This window comes from Ciconia boyciana, chromosome 3 (assembly GCF_034638445.1).
Source record: "Ciconia boyciana chromosome 3, ASM3463844v1, whole genome shotgun sequence".
In the NCBI taxonomy this organism is placed as follows: domain Eukaryota; kingdom Metazoa; phylum Chordata; class Aves; order Ciconiiformes; family Ciconiidae; genus Ciconia; species Ciconia boyciana.
Window position 1 is genome coordinate 89,810,101 of NC_132936.1, and position 13,110 is coordinate 89,823,210.

The 13,110-nt window shown below is 35.9% G+C and overlaps 1 protein-coding gene across 5 annotated transcripts in view; it reads left to right on the plus strand.

Moving 5' to 3' along the window:
- The window catches only part of CNST (consortin, connexin sorting protein), a 62,272-nt gene that overhangs the window by 8,424 nt on the left and 40,738 nt on the right, over positions 1 to 13,110 (plus strand). For 4 of the 5 annotated variants that reach the window (XR_012041617.1, XM_072856515.1, XM_072856512.1 and 1 more), the window contains exon 3: positions 5,818 to 6,255. Coding sequence is in view for 4 of the 5 variants with exons in the window: in XM_072856515.1 (XP_072712616.1) it covers positions 5,868 to 6,255 (388 nt within the window). In the remaining variant the exon portion in view is untranslated. Of the gene's footprint in view, positions 1 to 4,536; positions 4,554 to 5,817; positions 6,256 to 13,110 lie in introns of those variants that run through there. The other variant, XM_072856514.1, reaches the window with a different exon arrangement.

Sequence of the window (13,110 nt, forward strand, 5' to 3'; positions counted from 1 at the left end):
TGAGATGATTTTAACTAAATGAATTGGCTACCTTCTTTACCTGCTGTCTCTTTCCTTCTGCAGCAAATTGTGCAATGGTCAAGTACATCTTCAACAACTCGTGATTTTGTCTGTTTTTTTTCTGGCTGTGGTGAGGCAACGGCACTCTGAAGCAATCTGTTCATAATATTCCAGGTTTCTTTAGGTGTATCTTGGCTTCCACATCAGCAGGAGGAGCAAACAGTTGTAGAGAAATTGCACTTGCACTTTCTCAAAAGAACATATGGGCTTTTTGTTTATTAGCTCCTGTAACAGCACAGTAGGCATTGTCCTTTTTCTTGCAAGTTAACGAACTCATAATGGTATGTTTTAAGTAGTTTTAAGATAGTGCCATGTAGCTACTCTGCTATCTTGAGTTTCCTCTCCATTGCTGCATCTTCATTTTGGTAGTAAATGTAAGTGTTCATAAAATGAGATCAGTGTTCTTCCTTGTATGTGGAAATTAATGTGCAATAATAAGAATCTGCAGTACATATTTTGATTTTTGTATGGCCATGATAGTTTTCATATTGGTTTGTATTAATTTGTAGAAGATTATTTATCAATATGAAATGAGATACTAACATTTAAATGTGGTCTTGTAATGTATATTTACACCAGCTATCAGAAAGATCAACAGGTTTATTCTTTTTAAGAAATATATGGGTTAGGTTTAGTCATTCTTTAAATTTCAGTGTTTCTAGTCTTCCTTTTTTGTTCTAGTGGTAGAAGCACCAACTCTGTAAAGATAATGGTTTAAAAAAAATTCGGTTTCCTTTTCACAAAATCAGCATGAATTTTTTTTTCTCTAGGACTTGTGAAGCTGCTTGTATTTAAAAAAACAAAACAAAAACCAAACATAAAACACAAAAACCCTGCAACAATAAAGAAAATTAAATTCCCTTAATCCTAGATACTATATATTTTTTTATGTGTCCTTAAACCTGAGACTTGCTTAATTTCTTCTTTAAAAGGATGGGGATTCCACAACATCTCTAGACAGCCTGTTTGGTTGTTTATATGGCAACCTTTTCTAGGCTGAATAACTGTTAGCATGTGTAGTGCTGTCCCTTCCTCTCTAAAACTCTTACTTTGCTGTGATCTAGGTTCTCTTGTTTGTGTACATCTTGTTTTGTGTATATTGTGCACAAAACAAAAATACATGGCTGTAATTGATTAGTGTCTGGTAGGACATAATGAATTCTCTTGTGCCTGTAACACTTGCTGTATTATATCTCAGGATAAAAAAACACTTGGACTCGTGGTTAGTTTTCTGTTTGGTATCTCTTTGAGATGCTTTTCATCAGAGCAGAATGACTGGTTAATCCCTGTTTCATATAGATGTGCTTCATTTATTCTAAAAGATACTGTATGTTCTGTTTGTCTTAGTGAATTTCATGTTATTCCTTTTGGAGCACTTATTGCTACAATTAATTTTGAATTAAGTCCTCAAAAATACTTATGACTGCTTCTAACTGCAGATTTTATATAGCTATTGTGTTATATCATCAAAGTTAATGAAAAGATTGAGTAGAAGCAACACTGGAAACCAATCTGAAATGCCCATTCAATTTGAATAGAGCAATATAGGTGTTATAATGCGAAAACTGCAAAGAATTAAAAGACTTAAATCTCCCTAATTAATATAGAATAATTAAGCAGCATGAGAATGAGAGATGGAAAATAGTGTCTTCAGCAGAGGAGCTATATGAAGGCAGTCAAATGGAATAAAAAAATTATTTGCCATAAACTTTTTGAATGTTAGAACCTTTTTAGCCTTTTGCTGGCGGATACGGGGTTATGATCTGGATCTGTTCTGTAAGATACTTCTGAGATCAGTAAATGAAGTACTATGTTATATATTCAGTAAACATTCACAAAACCCACCAGCTTTCCAGGACAGAGGAGCTGTGTTAGTATGAGGGTTTGAGGGGGATGTTGTTTGTTGGTGGTTTTGGTTTGGTTTTTTTAATGCCGTTTTCAAATTTTGGCTGTGCCAGGTCAGGAAAGATCCCAGTTCTTCCCTTTTTTTCAGAATATAATCCAAACAACTGTATTTAAGGTTATGTTTCCTTAGTAAGGATAGATGGAAGAAAGGCTCTGTACACACACAGAAATTAGTAACTAAAAAAGTTGTTGAAATTATATGAAGTTATATGAAGTACATGAAACAGAACACTGAACAGCACGGGCTTTTAAAATTGAAATTGACCTAAAATAGAAGTGAGTACCATACTATTTCTGTAATGTGCATACTGTTTGTCCTAAAGCAAACAAACATACAACTAATTTCTTCAGTACGGACTTTGTCTTTTAGCCACTTGGCAAGTATTTTCCATCTTATTTTTGATTTGTGCTATAATCACCATGATTATATATGCCAATTGAATGAATCTGTGTGGCAAATGGAACTGAAGCACTTTCATTCATCGGCACCTTTTAACAGAGGTCAGCACAGTTCTACTCAGTGTTAGCTTTCATTTCAATTTTGTACAACTAGTGAAGGGAGGAAAGATGTGCCTCAGAAGAAACAAACATTTTTTTTCTTAGCATGTTGTTTGTGTGTACAATTCATTTCAATGGCAAAACAGTAAATACAGTAACTGCATGTTAATGGTCTGTTAAGTATAGTTCAAATCACTAGTGATTTTAATTCCATTTTTGTGTATAAATAAGTGTTTCTACTTGTGTTTTTAGACAGAGCTAAAGTTCATTCTCACAGGATTTAGCTTCACTTTTGTACCTGCCTGGTGCCTTGGTAAAGTCAAAAGGAATAGCAGATGGCAACATTGAAAACTGGGAAGTAAAAAAAGTTTGATCTGGGGGAAAAAAAAAATCCTTTTAAAAGATCAAGGCCAAGACTGTTCTAAATTCTTTGAACTAGCTCTTTCTGGATTTTCATTATCTAAGGAGTCATAAGGGTTGTAGAAAGGAATAGATTTTCAGGGCTACTTTTATTTGGAGAAATACTGAGTTTCAAACAATAAACCAATAAATGTTGATCTGTGCTAGCCGCAGAAGCTCTTCAGCCTCTCAGCTAGAGAGGCACTATCATTTTAGCCACATGTTAAAAGGAAATGAGTTAATATTTTCTATCAAAATGTTAGCTTCCTCTATAGAAAATGTCACTTGTCAAAAGCATCTTGTCCTCATTTTGCACAATCTAGTAGGAAACACCTTGTTCAAATGCATTTACGTTTCTGTTTCCCTGTGATAGCTGTTGAAAGGATAAACTGTTGTCTACTGATAGAAGTAAGAGAGTGGTGGTAGGACATCCTGATTTTTAATTATTGCTGTTAAAACTAATTCCTCATTGGATTTGGGCAATTTACTTCAACCTGTTTTGTTTGATGTATCATTTAATCTGTGAGCTGCAGAGGGCAGTGGTAGTTACTATTTCATATGCTAGGAAGAGTAAGAAGTGACCCTTTCAAGTTTAACACTACGTTTGGGATTTTTTTTTTTTAATGCTTTAGAAGTTATCAATAAATCAACATAACTATAGTGTGGGTGTCTGTAAAGAATATCTTCTAGTTCTGATTCTTGCTGGTCTGATTAAAGTTCTGTCCTCCTTTTAACCTTTCATTTCGTGTTTAACTCTCTTCGAGAGAAAAGGGCTTGATTAAGGAACAACCTTCTAATGAACAAATGCATTCTCCAGATGCGTATCTCCTCTAGAGTTCCCTTCTTTGTCTTTCTGGTGCTCAAGGAAAGCCAATTCTCTTATTTGGTTCCCAAAGGAAAATATGGCTTGCGTCTCTAGTGTACAATTCATTATCCTTCTAGAATAGAATAGACTATTTCAGTTGGAAGGGACCTACAACGATCATCTAGTCCAACTGCCTCACCAATTCAGGGCTGATCAAAAGTTAAAGCATGTTGTAAAGGGCATTGTCCAAATGCCTTTTAAACATTGACAGGCTTAGGGCATCAACCATCTCTCTAGGAAGCCTGTTGCAGTGTTTGACTACCCTCTCAGTAACAAAATGCTTCTTAATGTCCAGTCTAAACCTCCCCGGTGCAGCTTCTATGTTATAGGATAGGCAGTATTTTTTGTTAGACTGATATGGCTGGAAATGATTAACAAGTTCTTCAGGTTGGAAGCAGAGATGGAGTTGTACTAGTTGGTGCTGACTTTCACTTTTGTGTTGCCCAGCTGGTGGTGGCTTGTCGCCCTCTGCATGCTTCCCTGGAACTCCCCACGGGGTCTATTTATCTAGCCTTTGTACTTTGTATGCTTGTCTGTGAGGATGTTGTTGAAGACAGCGTCAAAAGCCTTTCCAAAGTCAAGGTAAACAGCATCCATTCTTCTCCCCACCTCTGCTGAGCCAGTCACCTCTTTGTAGAAGCCTATCAAGTTGGTTAAGCACTATTTACCAATCATAAATCCATGCTGACTACTCTTGATGACCTTCTTGTCCTTCATATATTCGAAAATGGTTTCTAGGATTACTTGCTATATCTACCTTCCAGGGATTGAGGTGAGGCTGAGCAGCCTGTAGCTCCCTGAATCCTCCTCCTTGTCCTTCTCTAAGGTAGGAGTGACATTTTCTTTTTTCCAGTCCTTTTAGCAACTACAAAGGTTGTGGAGGAGTAATTTTGGGAAAATCTTTTTAGTAATCTTTAACAGAAATATGTTTCTGTGTATGAAGGAAAACCTACTTATTCTCGAAGGCTTTTTTTCCATTTTTCTGCAATTTGAATTCTTCTAGCAAGTAAAATGAAACATTGTCTTGATATTTAGCAAGTGTGTATTTCTGTTATTTCAGTTGTATGTACCAGGACATGAGACTGAAGAAAGCCTGGTGAGGAGAGGTTTCCTAAAATGCCTTTTTATTTAAAGGAAAGGATAGGAAGCTGCTGTAGGAGGCTTGTCTAAGCTCTTCTATAATACAAGAGTGCTTGCTGATTTTTGGCTTCACTATTTAAAATATATGAGCTAAATCTAATGAGATGTACATAATGGAGCTGTATTTATTTCATCTATATCGTTGCTAATTAAACCAGCAGTATTGCCATGCTTCTAAAAGCTAAAGATAGAAACTGATACAATAACAGTCCTGTATAACTACCGTGTAACTCTGCTGCTAAGTTACCCCTTGTTTCCTGTAAATATGCATCTAATTGCAGCATTGATTAGAGTTGCGTGTTCACAAAAAGGGAAAATTGACCCCTGCTGAGAGTAGGTGGGGGATTAAGTTTTTTTATTAACAAACCATCTGCTTCTGTGTATACTGAAGACATGTTGCATGTTTTCTTGAAAAGTGACAATCTGAGTCAATAAACAGGTTCTACTTGCATCTAATTCTTATAACAGAGTTAATCTATCTGCATATTTGATGCGATACCATCACTGACAGAATTAAAAGTTGTTCTGCTTTTATTCCTCCCTGGTTTATTTTTATTTCAGGCAAACTATGATCTTATGTGACAAGAATGCTTTTGGTTTAGCCATGGATTTAAAGGGGGGTGGTTTCTGTTTATCTTTTTGTTTTTCTTGTTACCTCAGCTGTAACGCTGTGAGCACTGCTGTAACAATCAGCTGTGCTATTGGTCAGGTAACTGGAACTGATTATAATTGGATAAAAATACAAGTTTATAGATTGTTTTTTGTATGTAGATATGCTTTGCTTTAAGACTTACAATGGGGCAATGGATTACTGTTTGAAAGAATTTCCTTATACTTCTAAACTGTATCACTTGGCTAACGTGATTCTTTATTGTCTGGCATTAAGTACAAGGTTATTTATCCATTATAATATACATATTATAAATGCTTCTTCTGGTTTTATATTTTAGGTCTAAAAATATTTGGAGGGAGATTAAGTGGTTCAACAAGTAACGCTCTAATGGATGACAGAGAATTTCCACCAAATGATCTACAAATAGACTTGAAGGACAGTCTTCCTCCTGACTATAGGGTGGAAAGTTTGGCATCTCATTTGATTTCTTCAGCTGATGAAAATGAAAATCAACTTGACAATGATGGGAATGAGGTTCTGACCAGTCGTAGCATTGCTATGGGACGACAGGATAAAGGTGAGCAGGACAGCATCAACAATAATGAGAATATGGACAGTGGAGACTGTACCCCAAGCTGTAAGGAAAGTGAGACTGAGAGGAGATCTGTAAATGTCCATATGGACCCCCAGCTGGAGGAAAAGTCTATTACAGAAAAACAACCAGGTGGAAAAAGAAGTCCAAGAAGCAAAAGAAGCTCCAGTAAAAAATCTAAAGGTACTTCATAAAAAAAAAAAAAGTCTTTGTTCTGTTTACTTAAAATAACAACACTGTAGTTCTAATCTGTGAACTAATAAGAAAGATATATTTTAGTTGTCATACTAATTTTTTTAAAATTTCACTAAAGTTGTTGGGTTTTTTCCAGAACTGTTAATAGTCCTAAATCAGATTCAACTCTAGATGTTTTCACCTTCTGTATTTAAACTTTGGCTATGCAGCAAATGGAACATATCAAGGAAGCATGAGTAGAGGGAGGTGCAGAGTTTCAGTATGGAAATTGGGCTGACTTCCAAATCAGAATAGGCAGAAATTCAGGCAATATGGTTTTGTTCATTTGAACATCATGCTCAAGTGCAAGATTTTCATGTCTTGATCCAGTCTCAAGATTTGAAATCTTGGTATGAGTACCAAATAGCTTGATCTTGGCCTGCTGTTGTCAAAATTTACTTACATTTTTCAAAGCTTAATAGATAGTCCTAGGATGTGCGTTTTGGGTAATGAGCTGTTCAAAAATGTGTTTCTACCAATTTTTGATGTTAGATCTTTTGGATATGAATTGAATAAGGAAAATGTAAATGTTTATTACATGTTCTTATTTGAGATGCTTCTTCCCTTTTTGAATGAGTAGGATTTGTCTGCATCAACACAATGTGTTATTATATTAGGTTTTTGCCATAAATCATAAAGCTTATGTGTCACAGTGCTGCAAATATATTAATTAAAATCAGTGTGTTACATCACATAGGTATCTTTGAAAGTTACTTGGAACAACTGAATCATGACTGCTTTTTGTTTTTCATGCTTTTTTTTTTCATCTAAAGACTGAGAAGATGGGGAATTTGGCTACTTAAAACAGATAATTTTAAAATACAGTTTTCCTGTTAAATGGCGAGTCTTTTACGGCCTAATCTGAAAACTGATTATGATCTTAGAGGATTATAAAATAGGTAAAGAAAGGAAAGGAAGGAAGCCTTATGTTCCGTATCTTCTATGTATAGGCAAAAGCTAGAAGAGAAAAATTATATTTTCTAGTAGAGATAAGAGGATCCTGAAATCTGTCGTTATAGGGAGAATGAGTTCTCATTAAATGATGCAGAAAGTATTCAAGTATATATTTCAACTGTAGATTTAATGTTTAAAAATAGAAGAAAATACTTAATTAAAACAAGAGATTGGCAGAAGTAATTGAGAACCAGTCATCTCTATGACAGGAATAACAAAAATCAAGTTGATGAAATGTGATACAGATGTGTGGACAGAGGTACCCGAAGCGTGATGAGAAGAAGAAAAGGAGAAATTCACCCAAACACTGAAAGTTAAACTTTGCTTGTATTCTCTCTCCGTTAGTTTGTATTCTTGTTGATAAATGCAATCAACTGATGCAAAGTACCACAAAACAAGCTGTGTGCAGTAGATGGCAGTATCAAGGCAAAAAGCAGAAATCTGAAATATAGAAAATTTCATGGAAAAATCTAGACATGTAAAATACCACAACAGAGAACGTCCTGCCTGCAAAACTCATAAGAGTTTTGTTGAATTCCCATGAACAAACTCTTATTACTTTATTAATGAAGAACCTTGACTGTTATAGAAGGAAGATCAAAATATAAAATTACATTATATCTCCCATTGATTACAGGCTAATTTACATTTAGCTTTTTAGATATTCTCACATGATGGTTCTCCTGTTTTCACACCATGCAGTGTCTGTGTCACAATTTCTTGATGTTGCAAATGTCTTTATTTTAGTGAGAATCTTCCACTTAATTTTTAACACCAGCTATTTTAAACAATTCCTGAGTATCCCTCTACACAAAAGAACCAAACTAGCTTTCTTGTCTTTATACCAACTGAGAGATAAAGAAGAGAATAATCAAACCAGAGTGGAAGATCCCTGAGTGGGTGTCAGCAGAGCGCCACACAAGCAAGCTGGAATCACAGACTAAATACTTGCATGGCATGTATTATGGTGATTTTTTTTTTTAATTTTTATTTTTAACTACTGAGAAATCATGGATGAGTTATTTGACTCATAGCTAAAGAAGAGATTTAGGAATCTTCTTCCCTTTCCCTATAAGCATACCTGTTAGGGTCGCTGCTAAATGTTGCCATTCTGGAAGAGACGACATGTAACTTAAAAAGCATGTTGTTCATATTCCTTCTCTTGCTAATGACTATGAAAAGCAATGAACTTTTAAGCAATTGCTTAGTAAAGCAATGAACCTGGAATATGTAAAACTACATTTTACTTATTTTTATTTATTCAGGACTTGCTCAGGAGAAGATTGGTGATCATTAGAGAAGGCAATCTTCTGCTTTGGACAGATGTTTTTACTTTAGAAGAAAGAGCGAGTACTCACACTTGCAATGTGTTTGAAACCCTCTAAATATTTGCTTATAAAGCATAAACAGTTATATGTATTTGATTATTATGTTTCTGTATATGCTTGGAATGTGTTGGAGCTAGAATTATCCTAGCTCCTACAATCAGTAGACTGGAATGCAAGATTAAGAATCACTATATCTGGTTGAATATTCACCTAATTCAATATACTTTCCCTGACAGCGGCCAATAGAGGATGGGTAGGTAAGAGGATAAGAGGTAGTGATTTGTTTGTGTGTTCTCCTTGCCATCAGCAATTATCCATTCAGAACTTCCCCAAGTGGGAATTGATAGACTGTAATAGTTTACAGTGAATTTGTCACCTGACTTGCAGTTGTTTTTTGAGTTCATTTCAGTGTCCTGGAGTAAGTAGTTCCAAGATTTCTCCTATGTATTGTTTGAAGAACGACCTCCTTTTAGCTATCTTGATGCTACAGTAGATGTATTATAGTGAATTGACAAGTCTATAGCCTCCAGATCCCAAATTTCTCTCACATTCTTTTTGTATATTAATAATAGTTTTGAATAGGCTATTATATCTGTTTAAGGAGGACACTGGTGATCAAAGAAGTGATGTAAATTTAAATTCACAAATTTAAACTTTGGTGATTATTCATACTTGGATTCCTTGTAATGAATCGTACTAACTTTAGTGCAGTACAGATAGTGATTCATGAAGTGTCATCTGCTTCAATATATTTTTGTAAATGTGGACTTCAACTTATCCCTGTTGTCTGAAAATAATTTCATCTTTTTCCAAAAGATCAGTCCTGGCATAACTAGTAACTTAATATTGTAAAATCACAGTGTGTAATTCCTTAATGTAGTATAGCACGGTAATATGCACTTAATCATTTTTCCCCAAATTAAATTCTGCAACACACGCTTTCCCTGTAAATTATTCAACTTATTTCTTGAAGCAGCTTGAAGGTGGGGGAAGGAAGTGGAGTGACTGGGATGGATTTGGTGTTGCAGCAAATGAAATACATGAATATAAACTAGTCAAATTATATGAAAATTCAAGCTATGCTATTTTATTTGGGGTTCTGTGCAGCACTAAACAAGATTTTGAGCTTTCTCAGAGTTATCTTTACCGCCAACACTCCTGTCTTAAAATCTATTCTCTTAAAAATGAAATATTTTTTAAAATACTTGCTGGTCTCTTTTTTTTTTTTTTTTTTTAAATAGTTCTTGAATGAATCACTCTGAACCAGCTTTCTGGTATTGAATACCAACGAATGTTTAAAAAAAGAGATTACCATATGTTTTCTGTACTAGAAACTTATGTTACTGGCGACTTAAGCTAATGCTACTGAATGTGAAAATTAAAATTCACTTAAAAAACAGAGGACAATATCCATAATTTTATTTTGATAGCAGATGCCTCATACTTGCACCTGTGACTCATTTTCAGGCAGGTGGCAAGAGCATCTTAATTTCATATACTTGTAATACTGACAAAACAAATAAAGGTGAGATATTGAAAAATGCATTTTTCATTTTTATTCACAAGGTCTGTCAAAACTGGATCTTTTTGCAAACATGGGGCTGCTTCTGTGAACTCTTAGGGAACTTTTGAGAAAGTTTGCCTCTCCCCATGTCTTAGGAAACATTGGCACACCCAACTGGGCATAGAAGATGTCAGTTGAAACCTCTGTGAGTCTGGCAGAGCAGAAACAGAAACTTGAACCCAGCTCTCTGCCACGTTCCTAGTGAGTGCTCTGGCCATTGGAGAATTGATATCTTCTGTGTTTCTTCACATTTATTGTCATAAAGATTTTGGTTCCATTCTAGTATGGAACTAAATATCAATGTATGGAGTAAATATCAATGCTTTGCAAAGTGAAAAAACTTAATCCTTGCTTCTTAAAATATCAGAAATATACGTAAGATATATTACCAGTCTTTAGTAAAAAAAATAATCTGCTTTGGACAGTAAGATTGATTGATTCCAGGAAAAAGCAGTGTTGCATGCCCTTTTCAAGAACATGGAGAAAAAAAAAAAAAGGGATCTTGTCCCATAACACCTTTATGATGAAATAGCATTATGTTGTGGTTTAACCCCAGCCAGCAACTAAGCACCACACAGCTGCTCACTCACTCCCCCCTGATGGAATGGGGAGAGAATCAGAAGAGTAAAAGTGAAAAAACTCATGGGTTGAGATAAGAATGGTTTAATAGGTAAAGCAAAAGCTGTGCTCGCAAGCAAAGCAAACCAAGGAATTAATTCACTACTTCCCATCAGCAGGCAAGTGTTCAGCCATCTCCAGGAAAGCAGGGCTTCATCGTGCGTGACGGTTACTTGGGAAGACAAACACCATCACTCCAAACATCCCCCCCTTCCTTCTTCTTCCCCCAGCTTTATATGCTGAGCATGATGTCATATGGTATGGAATAGCCCTTTGGTCATATCACCCAGTTGGGCTCAGTTGTCCCACCTGTGTCCCCTCCTAACTCCTTGTGCACCTCCAGCCTAGTCGCTGGTGGGGTGGGGTGAGAAGCCGAAGAGGCCTTGACTCTGTGTAAGCACTGCTCAGCAATAACAAAAACATCCCTGTATTATCAACGCTGTTTTCAGCACAAACCCAAAACACAGCCCCTTACTAGCTACTATGAAGAAAATTAACTCTATCCCAGCCAAAACCAGCACACATTACTAAGTGTTACTGCCTCAAGAAAAGTTCTTGTTTATAGTGCTACTAGGGCACAAATGCTGTCTGTTTAAAATAGGACAAGGTAGAATTAACCTGAATGGCTGTAAGGCCTTGCTTCAGAATGAGGGGAGTAATTTGAGGGCAGAATTTGATTCCAAGTGAGTGACAGCTCAACTATATGTAGGAATAATATGCGGTTTCTAAACTATGTGTTAGCAACAGTACCACAATAACACTAAAATGAAGGTTTTTCATGATAGTTGCTATTGAGCATGTTTCAGTCAATGTTCACGTTTTGATATGACAGGTTATTATTAACTGCTTAATAAAGTGCAGTTTGAAGTGACGGGGGGGTTTTTTGGTGTTTTTTTTTTTTTCTACGAGAGAAAACGTTTGCCAGAACATGTGGATCCTCTTTTCTGGTTTCATGATCATGTGCTGAACAGAAAGCTATATTTCTAAAGACAGCCTTAATTCCATCTCTAAAAGTACTTCCTGGTTTGTGTCTTGCATCCCATTATGTCTCTTGTTGCTTTTGGCCCACAGCAAGCCCAAATAAATACTGGAAAAGCAGAGACATGCATTAATATTGAAAAAGCAATGTCAAGTTAAACCCGTATTTTGCCTGGCAGTAAGCCCTGTGAAAATAGCCACCCACAGAGATTATTAGTACTCCTGACCTGGACAGTTTATTAAATAAAGAGTTTAAAATAACCAAAAATAGAATGATGGAGCCTTCAGTGGGCAGGCTAATGCTTTTCTTAAGCCCTAAATCTTAAACCTGAATCATCACTAAGGGGTTTCAGTTGTGATGAGCACAAGGGGGTCTGAAATATGCTGAGTGCCCAAGCTGTAGAAAGTGTGATGGTTACTTGAAACAGTGCCCCTACCTGTCCTGCTTTTAAATTATAACATGATTTTCAGAAAATGGGTATAGCTAGGGAAGAATAACATACTCATCATAACTTGAGTTTATAAAGTTTATTGTACACATTTCAGTGGCCAAATACTCTGAATTGTTTAAAAAAATTATGGGATTATTTTTTTAAAAGTTCAGTCCTATGTAAATGTATCAAATTCAATGTTGTTTTATGAAAAAAAATATTGTTCATTAATTGGTGGAACAAGCTGTAGTTTTCTGGTTATTCCTAAGACTGTGTGTTATAGGAAGCCATCATTTATTGCTTTTATTCTCTGATCTTTGTGAGCAACTGGTCCAATCTGTATATGGGTAGTTAATTTCTCCCACTACTACTGCCTGCTCTACACTTCTTTCCTACTCTCATTTAACGTTTCCTGATAACTACGATATTAATGATCAGCAATATACTACAAATACTGCATTTCTAACAATAAAATGTGGCATTTGCATGCAGAAAGCTTTTCCTGTAATACTTTTATACTGTTATGCTCTACATTATCCTTCGTATACATTGCCAGTCCTCTACCTGCATGTCTGACTTTTTTGACTTCTATAAAATTGCGGACTGGCAACAGTGGACTGCCAGGGAATGTACCATGGAGAACCTAGTTTTCTGCCTAGCAAGAAGTTCTGGAGGCTAAATTCAGTTCACGCATCCTTGTGTCACTGTTACCAACATAGATCACCACTACTGGCTCATTCCCTGGACTCTCAAATAAACTACCTATCTATTGAGGGGGGTCTTCCTTTTCACTCAGCAGGACAGTCCCTCTGGACATCTGTCCCACCCAGTAGAATCCCCCACTGTCATCATCTGCTTCTTTCTATCCTTTAAGATCCTGTCATCACTGTGAGGAGCCACTGTGTTATCCTCTGAAGAACAGGTTGAATTA